Source organism: Lemur catta, chromosome 21 (genome assembly GCF_020740605.2).
Source record: "Lemur catta isolate mLemCat1 chromosome 21, mLemCat1.pri, whole genome shotgun sequence".
NCBI classification, from domain to species: domain Eukaryota; kingdom Metazoa; phylum Chordata; class Mammalia; order Primates; family Lemuridae; genus Lemur; species Lemur catta.
In genome coordinates, this window is record NC_059148.1 from 21,086,405 (window position 1) to 21,103,172 (window position 16,768).

Sequence of the window (16,768 nt, forward strand, 5' to 3'; positions counted from 1 at the left end):
AATTATTATATCAGTAGTGTAATAAACCATACAAGTACCTCTTTGACAGCTTCACCGCACATCTCCATCTCCCTAGCATTAATTTTGTTAATGGACAAGTAAACAAACGGTCTTTGGGGGCTTTTTTAAACATGAAAAAAAGGAAGGTTAAACTGTTCCCAATAAACTCTAAGCAATTGTTTTTCGGTTTTCCGTATGTTTGAGGTTTAATGAAATTCTGGACACTCACAATATATTTTAAATTGTGCTTCTAATTTTGAAATTACATTGAAAGTAGTGGATAGTGCCCAAATGGCGTGTTGTCCCCTTTCGTTGTGATAGCTCTCTCTTCTATAATAGTGTATATTAAAAAAAAAAATTCTAATGTATAAATTGAATTGCTGAGGTGACATCACAAAGCAGGACGATGATAATGTTACTGGTACTGTCCTCTTTCCTAAAGATGGAGCTCTACAGTTCCTCAGTGGTTAAGCCTGTTCTAGAAATTATCTTTTGCTAAATTGGTCTTCCATTGAAAGAAATATTTGAATCCTCTGAAACTCTTGGACATTGAAATGGTCCAGTCACCAGATACTTTTCAAGATTATTTCAGGAGAAGTTAATCTCAATGCTCTTCTGTTTAAACTACAGACATTTAGTTCACCAGCAAAGATCGTGGTAGAAGCTGGCAAGTGGCCCATCAGCATTGTTAGGGAATTGACTCTCTTCAGAAATAAATTCTCCAGGAAAAAAACCAAAAATATAAATGTTATATGGTTTCTCTGCCTGGAATTTTCTTCCTCTACATTAGCCATTTGTTGTTTATCTGTTAGTAAATGAATGCTGTGATGGCTGTTTGGGAAAAGGGGTAATATTTAGTCCTCTGAAGCTGGTTTTTTTTTTTTTTTTTTTTCATTTTGAAATACTAGTACTATCTATCATAAAATGTACAGAATTATTAAAGAGGTCTAGCAAAAAGAACACAGGCCTTGGAGTCTCATAGAATTGGGTTGAAATCCCAATTTAGCCATTACTATGTGATTTAATTTCATTATTTAGCCTTGCTGAACCTCAGTTTCTTCAGTTGGGAAACTGGAAGAATAATATCTATCTTGCCAAGCTATTGTGAGAATTATGACTAACATATGTAACGTGCTTAAAGCAGTGAGTGCCTGGCATGTAGTGGGAACTCAATAGATGGCAGCAGTTATTATTTTCATTAATTATTATGGTTGTCAATCATATTTGTTCATAAAAAGCTTTATGACTTTTCAGGAAGTATTTATTTAAAGATAGAGGCCCTCTTTGATTTTCCTTATTAAAGTCCAGCCCAGTAGGTGCTCTAATTTAGTATGATCCTTGCTAAGCATAGCAGGGTCCAGAAACTTCATGAAACTGACCTTCCTGAACCTTGATCTTGTATAACATAGATGGATCAGCCACAAAAAATTTGATCATTGTCTTTATTTTAAATAGAAACTATTGTTTTCTCTTTTAATGTAGTTAGCTCAGCATTTTAATGCTTCTACCTTTTTCCTTTCATTTAAGAAACTGTGGATCCTGTATCACAAGGTGGCTTCAAAAGCACTCCCAGTTTCTATTCTGCTGTGCCTGTAGAAGCTCTATGCAAACTATTATATTCTACAGTAAGGGTTGAGAAACTTTCTGTAAAGGACCAGATAATAAGTATCCAAGCCATACAATGTCTGTCATAGCTACTTAACTTTGTCGTTGGAACATGAAAGCAGCTATAGACAATACATGAATGCTGCGGTACCCCCCCTCACCCCGCACAGCAGGAGGTGGGGGGGGGAAGCTAAGCCCCACCTGCACTGACAGCCGCTCCCCATCGCTGGTATCACTGCCAGAGCCCCCAGGCGTACTCCCCACCCTGCCCCGTCAGATCAGCAGCGTCAGACCTTCATAGGAGCGCGAACCCCACTGAAAACTGCACATGCGAGAGATCCAGGTTGCGCATTCCCCGTGAGAACCCGGCCCTGATGATCTGAGGTGGAGCCCAGGCAGCGACAGCCCTGCCCCCTGCCCCATCCGTGGGAAACCTGTCTTCCACGAAACCCAGTCTCTAGTGTCAAAAAGGTTGGGGACCGCTACATTAATGAACAGGCTGTGTTCCAGTAACACTTTACAAAACCAAGCAGGTAGCTGAATTTGGCCCAGAGACCGTCGTTTACCAATCCTTGCTCTATAGTATTCTGGCTCAGCAATGAGCCAAAGCTCTGAGGATTCATGTAGTGCATCTAGCCAAGGACCTGAACACAGATGAGACCATCTGAAAGCTAATATTTAGAGAGTGCTTCCCAGACCATAGAGCTGTGCTGTGGTTGGAATACCTTTAGTCATGTGCTTCTCTATTAGAGCTTTTTATTCTCCCATCACATGGCCCGTTATCTTCTTGTCTTGGTCATGGGCAGAACAAGTCCTACTCATAGGCCTCCCTGTTCCTGCTTCAAATCCGAGTTACTGCCTTTCTTACTGCTATTGAATTGAGCTTTGTTGTTTTTGTTCCTTCATCCTCTCTTTCTAAATTTCTGTGTATGTCTTTATTTAGTCCTTTTCCCCTGCTGTTTCTTCTATGCAACTCAGTGTTCTTCTGAGCAGTTTGGATTGATTGGTTGATTGATTGTTTGATTTACTTACTTACCTACCTATCTACCTACCTACCTTTCTTTTGCCAGTGAGTGAGAGGGTTCCTGTCCTAATAATAGTGAATGAAGCCATTACGTAGTATCTGACATAAGCCTCGAGACTTAGACTGTCCTCAGCCATTTTTGTGACTGTGTACTGCACAAAGATTCTTTGCTGACAATTTATTCTTTGCTTTAATTTGCCTTACCCTCATTTGTTTATTTAACAGGTATTTTGGCACTGAGAACCCAATAATGAGCATAGTAGACATTGCTCCTGCCCTCATGATGTTTAGCAAAGAGGACACATGTTAATGAATTATAAAAATAATTAGGAGGCTGGGCACCGTGGCTCACACCTGTAATCCTAGCACTTTGGGAGGCCGAGGCGGGTGAATTGTTAGAGCTCAGGAATTCGAGACCAGCCTGAGCAAGAGTGAGACCCCGTCTCTACTAAAAGATAGAGAGAAATTGTCTGGACAACTAAAAATATATACAGAAAAAATTAGCTGGGCATGGTGACACACTCCTGTAGTCCCAGCTACTCAGGAGGCTGAGGCAGAAGGATTGCTTGAGCCCGGGAGTTTCTGGTTGCTGTGAGCTAGGCTGATGCCACAGCACTCTAGCCCAGGCAACAGAGTAAGACTCTGTCTCAAAAAAAAAAAAAACCAAACAGGATTCAGACTTTGTTTTAAGAATGATGAGAAGCCATTGATGATTACATGATGAGTTACTGGTTCCACATGGTTTTAAATGCAGTTGGCTCTCCATATCTCTGGGTTCAACCAATCTAAGATCAAAAATATTCAGGAAGCCAGATGTGGTGGCTCACACCTGTATTTCTAGCACTTTGGGAAGCCAAGGAGGGAGGATCACTTGAGGCCCAGGGGTTCAGGACCAGCCTAGGAAACATAGACCCCATCTCTACACAAAACAAAAAATTAGCCAGATGTGGTAGCACACACCCATAGTCCTGGCTACTCAGGAGGGTGAGGCAGGAAGATTGCTTGAGCCCAGGAGTTCAAGGTTACAGTGAGCTATGGTTGCGCCACTGGACTCCAGCCTGAGCAACAGAGCAAGACTCTGTCTCAAAAAAAAAAAAAAAAGAAGGATGGTTGCCTCAGTATTGAACATGTATGGACTTTTTTTTTCTTGTCATTATTCCCTAAACAATAGGGTATAACAACTATTTATGTAGCATTTAAATCATATTAGGTATTATAAGTAATCTAGAGATGATTTAAAGTATATGGCGGGAGGATAAGTGTAGGTTATATGCAAATACTATGCCTTTTTATATAAGAGTCTTGCGCATCTGTGGATTTTGGTATCTGCGGGGGGATTGTGCCTGAAGCTGGCAGAAGGCCAAGCTCTAGAAACTTTTTAGAATATATCTCCTGAAAACAAAATAAATCCATACTAGATTTTTTTTCTCTTCTGCATTTGAAACACATATAAATCCATTTGTCCACACAGCAAATTTCAGATTTCCACTTGTTAACAGTTCATGTCCCTATAATATCAGTATCTGTTTGGTGAGTGTAAAGTGTCCTATTGAGAGGTCAATGAAAAATATTTGTAGAATTATGGACTATCACATTCCAGAGGTACAGATACCATTTAGTCAAGAAGTTCCTCCAAAGTAGCACAGATGAATAAGTATAGCTGTGTTCTCTGTAAGTGCTACAAATGACTTAAAGTTCACTACTTTTCAACATTTCCTGTTTTTTTGTTTCTCTTTTGTTTTTTAACCACTCTAGCTTTTCTCAGATTCTTCCTTCTATGAGTGAACACATCTTTCCTATAACTTCTACCCTTAGTTCTTATTCTGTGTCTTAGAACTGCGTAGGATAAGCCCGATTTGTCATTTTAGAAGTGGTTAATAGAAGAACCTTTACTTAAAAACTAAGATGCTCTGGTGAAACTAGAGATCAGATTATGAATTAGAAAGTGGGGCTCGGTAGAAAATCCATTAGGGTAAGCATGGCAGAATGAGATGGTGATTTACCTTCTATGCCATAATAACTAATAAATAGCATAAAATTAACTGCACTCAGATCTAGAGCCTTGTTTCTTTCCTTTGATCCACAAATGGAGCACCTAATATGTGAACAGCATTTTATTACAAATTCTGCAGGAATAAAGACAAGAGTAAGAGTATTAAGATTATAAGATCTTGCTCTCTTGCAGCTTATGATTTCTTTTGAGAGAAAAGATTTGTATGTTTATGTAAATATAGTAGGTGAGCACTGGCCAGATGAGCAAGGCACTAAGGGAGAGCTCGAGGAGTTCCAATAAAGAGATCATGGTTGGCTAGGGTGGAGTAAATCCCCGATTAAGCCACACCTGACTCACCAAGTTTCTCTTTATAATGGGATTGACCAGACCTTCTTTATTATTTATCCTCCTCTTCCTACCTCCCATTTCCCTCTCTGCTCCCACCCCCTAGAAGTTCTTTGGCCTGGATGAGGCATCCAACAGTGTTTACTGAGTAGAATTAGCTTATCTCCCTTACTATGTTAGTGATGTTTAAGACGTTCCATTTCATAGAAATCTTTTTTTTTCTTTATTCTACTTTGCTTTCTGAAATTTTAAAATGAATATGTATTTTTTAATTAAAATACACATGCAAAGACATTCATACCTATCATGGGAAAATGGACAAAAGCCAATTTTTCAAACATATGGAAAAAAAATAAGACATTTTTTTTCCCACTCTTTCCCAGTTCTGTTAGGAGTTTTGCCAATGTACATTAAATGACCGGCAGCTTCTTCTGAATAGCTATCCTGGGCCGACCTTAGAGATTAAAATAAGTGGATTATGTGGCATGATGACAGTAATGAGCTATTGATTTAGCGGCAAAGCTTTGCTTATAGTTTCTTGTTTCTCTATCTGCCCGATTTCCTTCAAGAACTGCTTTATCGTGTTTCTTTCCTCTTCCAGCGGAACGGAAGCCCCCCCTTTTCAACATGAATGCAATGAGTGCCTTATATCACATTGCCCAGAATGATTCCCCAACGCTACAGTCTAATGAATGGTAAGACTCTGCTATCATTTTAAATCTCTAAGAAAATCACCCTATGTATTTGGCACTTTTATTAAATTACATTTTAAATATCTGACCTAGAAAGCATTTCATTCCTTCATTGTATATTATAATAAGTGACACTCATGCCTCACAAGCATCAACTGTCTATATGCGTGTGTACACACAGACACACACACACACACACACACACACACACACAGGTTTATTTATGTATGTCCTAACCATGGCTTGTACTGTGTTCTTAATGTGCGTAGTAACTGAAATCCTGCAGGGAACATGACCTGCCTTCCTATCGATTCTAGTCTCTCAAGTCACGATGGTCTTGTACTGATCATCTCAACTCTAATCACTTGTCAGCAGAAATAAAGGGCCCTCTCTGATGTCATTATTTTTCCAATTGTCATTTTTTAACTATATGTATATTTAAATGTGTTAAGACAGAACATATACTATCTATTCAGATGTATTGTTCCTTGCTGAAAATTAGGACATTTTTATAACTATTTGGGCCACAAAGAGTTATAAAGGGCGGGGGGGGGGGGGACAGTTTTAAAGAAGAGTGAACAAAATGGAATTTTCAGGATAGGAAGTATTTTTATCCCGAAAGCCTGTTGCTAAGTTCTCTATCCCTTATGCTTCAAATTTTACTACCTTGTTGTAGGTTGTGGATGGTAGAGGAGTTAACAACTGGTAATGAAAAATACAGACTTGAGACTATGAGACTTGTTATCTTTGGAGAGAAAAATGTATATAAAATTGTTTTGTACAAATATAGTATCTGTGTTTTCTGATATATATTATGATTTGACCTCACTTTCTTATATATTAAGATATATGTGTATGTTGGCTAACTTAAAGCTGTATCCTCACTCATTACCTAAAAGAATTAATTTTAGATACTATAACTGGAAAATGGTTCAGTTCTCCAGATATTCCAAAATGTTTTATTTGAAAACTGTCCTCAAGTACAAAGTTTTCCCTTTAATGAGAATTATTTTAAGTAATCAGTGTGTTCTAAAGACCCTGATTTTATTTTCTTTTGGTGTATTTGCACACACAGGACAGACTCCTTTAGGAGATTTGTTGATTACTGCTTGCAGAAAATACCTCAGGAAAGGCCAACGTCAGCGGAATTATTACGGGTAATTTTTCAAATTTATATTTGAGGAGGAGAATTTAAAGTCATGTTGTAGTGGGATATAGTAAATCATCCCTGTGGCAGCTCATCATGACAAACTGGTCTAGAACATGCTGCCTTGTCATTTATCCAGAGACAGTAGCTAGGCATAGAAATAGCAAGATTATTGCAATGTATGTGGTATATATTCCCTGTGGATAGTTTTTTTTCCCTATTTTTTCTCTTTCTTCCACCTCCCACCTCCTTTTTTGCCTTATAACAAAGAATATTTCTCCTTCTTCCTCTGGTGATCATTATGATGTTCCTGGGACTAACATCTGCATGAACGTTAATAACGGTGCTCTCAGGACAAAGTCTGCCAATGGTTCAAATGCCAACTCTGGGATTTTTCAGTGAGGTTGTTGCCAGATCTTCAGGCAATGAAGATATGTAACTATATAAAACACACATTTACATAACATTGTATCGTACATGTTAGTGACAAGAGTATTATGTTAACTGCATTTATTTGATTTACACGTCACATTTCTGAGCATTTCTTTTCACATAATACTTTACTATAGATTTCACACTTAGGCAGCATGTTGCATCGACATCAGTGTAATATGTGGGGATCTATTACCATATGAATCTCTATTTGGCACAGAATAATCCAGATTTCTTTAACCTTTTTTGTATGCATGTTTCCCAACCCATTTTTGTTTGTTTGTGTCATCTCTAGAATGGCTGGATTTTATGATAGAACAGTTTTTTTTTTCTTTTTTGTTTTTAAGAAAAACTCAGAAGGGTTTTATTGCCTAAATTTGTAAAGCTTAAAAATGTCAGCTGCCTTTATAATTGAAAAGCGCCTTGGCTAGGTCACAAATTCTTGGTTTGCGTTTTCTTTTCTTTAGAACTCTGTAAACATTGTTCTATTATTTCCTGGCTTTCAGTATTCCTGAAGAGGTTGGTCTGAGGCCAACTAGGTTTTCCACCTGAAAGTAAGTTTTTTCTTCTTGTGAGTAGCAGGCCACAGAAACATGGTAACAGCAGCAGCAGGGCAGAGGACTTGACCTTGTTCTCCCTTGTTGCTGAGCCATCACACATTCTAGACATGAACTACTTTGTATACCTCAGCAACAGCTCCACATTTCTTTAGGGGAAAATAGCAACCAGAACAAAGCACCAGAAACACAAGATAATGTCTTTATTACTTTGAAGCAGGCAGAGATTTTAAAAACAAACAACAAACAGGATGTAAAAAGCATTACCATAAAGGGGGAAAAAAATGAATAAATTTGGACTGTATTAAAATTAAGGGGGAAAAAGATACCACAAGGATTCAAAAATAAAATTGTAAGGCTACAGACAACAAAAGGATATAGAAAGCAAGTGGCCAGAGGTAAAGAAAGAAATGGAAGAGAATAAAACATAAGAGATTAAACATAAAAGGTTAAAAATCATACCCCTAAATCTGTAAAAATAAAAAGCAATCTTAAGCAATAAATCAATAGTAAACCAACCCATTTAGAGTATTTCTAATGGTGAATAGGCTTAAGGAAATAAAACAAAATTAAATACAAAAAATAAAACTTCTAAAGATGAGTATAGAGAAAATGATACATGTGGAAGACAAAGGAGATCTAATACATATCAACCTATTACTCCTAAAAGAGAAAGCAAAATACATGGAGCAGTAGTTATTTGAAGATATACCTGAAGAAAACTTTTCTGGAAATAAATATTTAGATCTTTCTTTGATTTCATTTCATTTGATGGGTCAAAACAAACAGGCCCACTATTTATTCATCAAATATTTACTGATTACTGTGTATCAAGCACTATTCTAAGCACTAAGAATACAGTAGTACACACAAAAAAGACAGTCCCTGCCCTTGTGGAACTTATAATGAGGGAGTAACAAAATAAACAAATACATGATGCAGTGTCAGGTGGTGGTAAATTCTTTGCAGAAAAATAAATGGGGGGCAAGAATGAAGAGTGACAGGAGCTGTGGTTTTAGATAAGGAGTTGAGAAAGGCCTTTCTAAGGAGGTGACATCGAAGCAGAGCCCTGAAGAGAGGGGACCATGAAACTGATCTTAAGTGATCAATAAATCACATCATGGTGAAGCTCCTGAACTCTAAGCATAAAGAAAGATTCATACAAGCAGCCTGAAAAAAGTTTCTTTTGGAATGGAAAAACCAGTTGGCTTCAGACCGACCTCTTCAGGAACACTCAAAGCCGGAAAACAATAGAACAATGTTTACAGAGTTCTAAGGCAAAGAAAATATATACCAAGAATTTGTGACCCAGCCAAGGTGCTTTTCAATTATAAAGGCAGCTGACATTTTTTCAGGTCTCACAAATTTAGGCAATGCAAGCCTTCCGAGCTTTTTTTTTTTTTTTTTTAATTGCTCAAAACCAAAATCTGGCCAATGCAGAGATGAAGCAAAAAGAAATAAGTAGGGAGAAAGAGGGAAAAGAGGTAGGAAGAAAGGACGGCAGGCAGGAAAGAAACATGAATTAGGGACTGCAGAAACTGGTAAATATTGAATTTAAAGTGGCTCCTCCAAAATTTGTTTATTTTGCCAGCTAAAGAGACTGTACGTTCTTCATTTTGAATAGATAATACAAATTTCAAAAGGCAAAAGTATAGTAGAAGGTAGAACATGGAAAGTAAATCTCCTTCCCATTCCAGGTCTCTCTCTAGTGTTAGCAAACACTGCACCTATTTTGTGCTTGTCCTTCCAGAGAAATTTTATGCATATGAAAGCAAATATTCTTTTTATTTTTGCACAAATAGTAGTAAACCATTAAAACTCTTCTACCTTTTTTTTTTTAACTTTACAGTATGTTCAGGTTAGTTTTGTATTACTACACGCAGACCTACCTCATTCTTTTTAATGATTCCATAATATTCTCAGATGGACCATAATTTGTTTAAGCAACGCATTTAGGATATTTCCAATCTTTTGCTTTTACAAACTGTGCTGCAGTGAATACCCTTGTTCATATGTCATCTCGCACCTGTGTAAGGATATCTAAAGAATAAATTCCTAGAAGTGGAATTGCTCATCAAGGTGGATTTTTTTTTTTTAATGTTTTATTTTAAATTATTATGGGCACATAATAGTTGCATATCTTTATAGAGTACATGTGATGTTTTGATACAGGCATACAATGTGAATTAATCAAATCAGAGTAATTGGGGTACCCATCACCTCAGGCATATGACATTTCTTTGTGTCAGGAACATTCCAATTCCATTCTTTTAATTATTTTAAAGTATATCCTAACTTATTATTGATTATAGTCACTTTGTTGTACTATCAAATACTGTTCATTCTCTCTATTTTTGTACCCATTAACCATCCCCACTCTTTCCGCAACCCCCCCACCCTTCCAAGCCTCTGATAACCAACATTCTATTCTGTCTTCATGAGATCAATTGTTTTTAATATTTAGCTCTCACGTCTAAGTGAGAACATGCAAGATTTGTCTTTCTGCACTTGGCTTATTTCACGTAACATAATGTTCTCCAGTTCCATCCATGTTGTTTCAAATGGCAGGATTTCATTCTTTTTTGTGGCTATATAATATTCCATTGTGTATATACACCACAATTTCTTTATCCGTTCATTCATTGATAGACACTTAGGTTGATTCCGTATCTTGACTATTGTGAATAGTGCTGCAGTAAACATGGGAGTGCAGATATCTTTTCAATACACTGAATTCCCCTCCCTTGGATATATACCCAGCAGTGGGATTGCTGATCATATGGTAGTTCTGTTTTTAGCTTTTTGAGGAGCCTCCATACTGTTCTCCATAACAGTTGCACTAATTTACATTTCTATCAAGGTGGATTTTAAATTTAAATAGATATTGCTGATTGTCCTCCAAAGAAGTTGCACCAATCTATAGTACCACTAACAAAGTATGAGTACTGAAACTTTTTGAACTTTGCTAGGCAGATCAGTGAAAAACTTTTCTCATTGTATTTTTAATTTATATTTCTCATTATGAGATATGGTAAGCATATTTGATGTGTTGAAAAGCCATTTCTATTTCCTTTTCTGTGAACTCTCTGTGATCTTTGCCCATCTGTCTATTAGGTTGGGTTTTTTTTCTTTATTAATTTATAGTAGATATTGGAAATTTTTTTTCCTGTTTCTATTCTGACATTCTTTATGCTGGGATTTTGAGGGAAGAAGGCGAAGAGGGTCATGCAGAAATTTGTTATATAGGTTGGAATCTAACCTTTCTTTTCCAGTTAGCTATCTAGATATTACCAAATATGTTTCAATCATCCATCTTTTTCACACATTTTCTTCCTGACATTAAAATGTCACTTTCACATTTAATCCATTTAAATATAGAACTAAGGTAAAAATCATTGAAATGGTTAAAGAACAGATGTAAATGTTATAAACATCGGCAATGTAAAAATAATAATGTAACTAGAAAAATCTAGGGGCAGGAAAACACTATATGTACTTCTTTTCCTGTCTTTCAGAGTAGATGGTCAGTAATATTTCTCAAACTGAAATATACTTTTGTTTAAAAAATCAAAAGGAATTCCAATCTCTTAAAGCTTTTCATTATCTTTTTTCCCCCTTAACTTTAGATAATCTTTTAGAAATATATAACTCTTTTGGTGAAGAAATTATAACTGAAGTAAAGCAATTATTTTAATTCAGTCTCTTCTAATTCCATTAAATTCAGGTATACCTTAATTTAATAGATTATACTTAAAATTAGCCTGTGTAGTAAGATTCCCATGTAAAATTATTTCTAGATATCCATTGCTCTGAGAGAGAGAGAGAGAGGGAGGGAGAGATGATGATGTCTAAAATGACATTCCATAATTTAACAATATTTATTTCTGGATGGTGGAATTTTGGGTGATTTTCTTTTGCTTTCTGTAATGCATTTTTCTGTATTTGAATACTTAAAGTACACTTTTGAGAACAATAAATTGTTCTTTTAAAAGGGTCTGAGAACCTTTTAATTGTAGAGGTTTAGAGAACAGTAGGGTTTGGAAAACAGTGAGGAGATGGGTGCAGGCAGAGAGAACATGAGCAAATATTAATACATAAGGATGTGAAATGCATGCATGGAGAATTATTGAGAATGTACTATGCATAGGACAGAGGAATAGAAATGACTAGATTTGAACCTAGAAATACAAGCAAGAACCTGGCTGTAAAAGGCCAGACTCTATCCAAGAGGCAGTGAGATAGTTTCAAGATGTCGAGTGTATCAGTTTTTAAAAGGCTTAAACAGGTAAGAGTTTAATTATCTCATGTCATAGGAAATCCAGGACATTGGAAAAGGACGTAGTGTAAACAGTCCAGACCTCTAAGCAGCTCATCGTTGACTCAAGCTCCTTCTCTCTTTCTACTTGACCATCCTTAGCATGTGGCTTTTATCTTCTTTGTCGCAAAATGACTGCTACATTGCCAGGACTCAGGTCTTTATTCCAGGCAGGAAGAAGAGGAGAGAGCAAAGGGTAAAACGCCTTCTCCTCATGTGCCTTGCCTTTTTAGTCTAGGAAATAAAGCTTTTCTCAGGGACTTCTGTCTATCTCTCATTGGCCAGAATTTGGTCACTTTGTTATCTGTAACTACAAAGAAGACTTGAGTTCAGTTCCTTTACTTTCTTTCTAGGGCTTAAAGTAAAGAACAGGAAGGAAAAGAGGTTGGAACAGGGAATAAGTGGCACACATTATCTGTCACAATGAATGACATCATCAAATCTATCTTTTAGAAAGATAATTGTGGTAGTAGAACACCAGAAAACACACCAAAAAAAAAAAAAAAAACCCTGAGTTTCAGCTCCAGTTCTTCCACTAATTAGCTGTGGAAATCACTTAACTTCTCAGGGCCTAAATTTCCTTACCTTGAAAAAGAAAATTTTCTAAGAGCCATTCCTGCTCTAAAATTCTGTAATGCTAAGTCATAGCTTGAAGTTTACTAAAAACTGATTTGCTCTTGTATAATTGCAAGCACTGGAGTAGCAAGATGATTTACTTTCTCCCTTTCTTTCTCATCCTTGAAATGTGCAGGCTACACTTGCTTCTGGGAATGGTGTTTCGTTTTCAGAAAGGACTCTTTGCAGAGGAAAAGATATTTTATAAAAGCAAGAGCAGAAGCCACAATTCCTCTGACAGCAAAGTCAGAATGAAGAACGACAAGACATGTAGATTGTTTTCTCACGAGAGTCCTGCTCCTTTTTTATATCTGTTTAAATTACAAAGAAATTAAATTCATTCCATCATCTAAGGCCCACCACATTACCTCTCATTTCCCCAATATCTTCCAATTATAATTTTACATAAGTGAAATTTCCATATTACTGAACTTTTTCCTTTTAAAAGACAAAACTTGCTCCTTTCACTTTTGACCATTTTCTGATCTTGCTGAAATAAATGATGCATTTCTCTGTCCTCTTAAAGAGAGCATAATGAACATAATTTCACTTCTTGATGGCTCAGAGATAGTGTGTTTCATGAACTTGGGGGAATAAACAGGGCTTTATGAGGAACATGTGTTCTTTTGTAAAATAGCCCAAAAATCTCTGTTCATTTTTATTTGTTGGTTTGGTTGGTAGGAATATTAGTCATGAAATTTCTCTTTCTCTACTGTCCGACTGTCACAGAACTTACAAAGGACACCACTTCTTTTTACAGCAAGTAACTCTACCTCTAACAGTTCTCAGTCCTTTATTCCCTGACTCTTACTCCCTCTTTCTAACCTGCTATGGGGCTGAGAACCAAGGAAACCAGAGTATGTGTTAACAATCATCAATAATACTGAAAGTGAGGGGTGGGCCAGGCGTGGTGGCTCATACCTGTTGTCCTTGCACTCTGGGAGGCCAAGGTGGGAGGATCACTTGAGGTCAGGAGTTCAAGACCAGTCTGTGCAAGAGTGAGACCCCATCTCTACAAAAAATAGAAAAATTAGTGGAGCATGGTGGCACGCACCAATAGTCCCAGCTACTGGGGAGGCTGAAGTGGGAGGATTGCTTAAGACCAGGAGTTTGAGGTTGTTGTGAGCTATGATGATGCCACTGCATCTAGCCTGGGTGACAGAGCGAGACCCTGTCTCAAAAAAAAAAAAAAAAAAAAAAAGGCGGGGGATGTTTGTACCAAGAACAGTTTATGGACTTTGGGGCAGTCGTTTTCACTCCTCAGAGATGCTTTTTCCTGGTTTCTGGTTATATAGCTCTTTAAAGTAGAAATGAATTTGCCAGAATTTTGATCTTCGGATAAATTGAACAGCTGACATATTTTCAAGTATGTACTATTGACCATAGAAATAGAGAACAAAACATACAAAACTTTGTTTTTCAAAGGGTAGTGTGGGGGGCGGGGTAGAATTGAGGTTATAACAAAAATACACTATACTCTGCATTGCCTTTTTTTTTTTTTCTTTTTGAGACAGGGTATTGCTCTGTCACCCCAGGTAGAGTGTAGTGGCATCATCACAGCTCACTGTGACCTCAGACTCCTGGACTCAAGCAATCCTCCTGCCTTAGCCTCCCAAGTATCTGGGACTACAGGCGCGTGCCACCACGCTCAGCTAATTTTAGTATTTTTTGTAAAAATGGGGTCTCACTCTTGCTCAGGCTGGTCTCAAACTCCTGAGCTCGCATGATCCTCCCACCTCTGCCTCCCAGAGTGTTAGGATCATGATTACAGGCATGAGCCACTTCACCCAGCCTTCTGCATTGTTTTTGTTTATCATATAGTTTCAGGTTTGAAAGGTACAAGCCTGCCTGCTACTATTTAAAGTTATGGTGATTTTTATTACTTATATGATAAAGTAAACCTCAACAATTGTCATATGAAAAGATGCTCAACATCACTAATCATCAGAGAAATGCAAATCAAAACCACAATGAAATATCACCTCACACCTATTCTAGTGGTTGTTATCAAAAAGATAAGAGATAACAAGTGTTGGTGAGGGTGTAGAGAAAAGGGACTCCTTGTACACTGTTGCTGGGAGTGCAGATTGGTGCAACCATTGTGGAAAACAGTATAGAGGTTCCTCAAATAATTAAAAATAGAACTGTCATAAGATCTAGAAGTCCCACTACTGGGTATACACCTGAAGGAAATGAAGTCAGCACCTCATAAAAATACCTGTGCCCTTATGTTCATTGCAGCATTATCCATAATAGCCAAGATAAAGAAACAACGTAAGTGTTCATCAACGGATGAAAGGATAAAGAAATTGTGATATATATTTATAATGAAATATTATTCAGCCTTAAAAAAGAAAGAGATCCTGCCATTTGCAACAACATAGATGCACCTAGAAGACATTATGCTAAGTGAAATAAGCCAGACACAGAAAGAAAAATACTGCGTGGTCTCACTTATATGTGAAACCTAAGAAAAAAAAAATGACTCAAATACATAAAAACAGAGTAGAAAGGTAGTTGTAAGGGATTGGGAATGGAGAGATGGAGGTCAAAGGGTACAGAGTTTCAGTTATGAGGGATAAATAAGTATAGAGATCTAATGTCCAGCATGAGGACTATAGTTGACAATATTGTATCATATCCTGGAAATTTACAAAGACAGAAGATTTTAGGTACTTTTGCCACAAAAAAGTAACTGTGTGAGTTGATGGATATGTTAATTTGCTTGACTGTAGAAATCATTTCACCATGTATACGTATATCAGAACATCACATTATATACCTTAAATATATACAGTTTTGAAAAAGAAATCTCATGTAAACTCAAGGACAACGTCCACAAAATGGGGCTTGAAGAAGACGAAAAAAGCATAGTTATCTCTGTATGAAATTTATATAATATGGAAAGATACATGACATGAACATCCCATTTTGTTATTTCTACAAAGTCCATAGAACTGTTTTATGCTTCTTTATTTACTTTCATATCTATATCTTGCACCTAAACATATGATTCTTCATTATCAGTTTTTTTTTTCCTCCCTCTATCAGCATGACTTTGTTCGCCGAGAACGGCCACTACGTGTCCTCATTGACCTCATACAGAGGACAAAAGATGCTGTCCGTGAGCTGGATAACCTACAGTACCGAAAAATGAAAAAAATCCTTTTCCAAGAGACACGAAATGGACCCTTGAATGAATCACAGGAGGACGAGGAAGTAGGTTCAATTTATTTTAGTAGGTGTTTATAGAGTGCCTACTATGTGCAAAAGTTCTAGACTGGGCACTATGAAAAACTTTTCAGGACAAAATACAATTGATGCTCTCTGCCTAAAGAGACATAAAGGGTCATAGAATAGACATGCATGAAATAACTCTTATATAAAGCAAAATATGAAAAGTGCTACAGAGGTATATCACCACTGCAGGGGTCCTTAGTGGGAGGAAAATAAGTCCTGGTAGGGATTAGTGAAGGGTCCACAAGGACATGATATGTGTGGTTTTTGACAGACAAACATAGAACACTTTAGACTCAGAAAAGTCTTGTACTTTAGGAAGATTATCCTGGCAACAGTGTAAGATGGATTTGAATGGGTAACATCCTGGGTAACATCCTGCAAGAGGCAATAAGGGCAGTGCCAGTGGGAATGGGGACAAGGGGGACACTTTTGAGAAACATTATAGAGGTAGATTTGAAAATACTTGCCTTGTCATTGAAAATGACACTGATGGAGTAGGAGGAGTTTACAGTGACTCTGAGCATTTGAGCCTGGGTGACTAGGAGTATGTCAATATCAAGAACAGAGAAAAAGAACCAGGGAGAAAGGGTAGGTTTAGGATGATTTCAGTTTGGTGCCTATTGTGCTTAAGGTCCTGGGACCATATACTATTGGCACAGTATATTGATAGAAGTTCTCAAAGGAGAGATGACTTCCTGGTTCCTCATTCAAATCACTTAAAAAAAAAAATTTGTTGAAAGCAAAGGTGATGCTGGTTGGGATATCAGAATGGCAATGTGCATTGGTTGGTTGGGATACATAAA

The 16,768-nt window shown here is 37.1% G+C and overlaps 1 protein-coding gene across 2 annotated transcripts in view; it reads left to right on the forward strand.

Annotated features, from left to right (window-relative positions):
• The window catches only part of TAOK3 (TAO kinase 3), a 162,457-nt gene that overhangs the window by 101,987 nt on the left and 43,702 nt on the right, over positions 1-16,768 (forward strand). For both annotated transcript variants that reach the window (XM_045535034.1, XM_045535035.1), the window contains exons 10-12: positions 5,569-5,662; positions 6,735-6,816; positions 15,777-15,944. In XM_045535034.1, the coding sequence (XP_045390990.1) occupies positions 5,569-5,662; positions 6,735-6,816; positions 15,777-15,944 (344 nt within the window). The remainder of the gene's footprint in view (positions 1-5,568; positions 5,663-6,734; positions 6,817-15,776; positions 15,945-16,768) is intronic.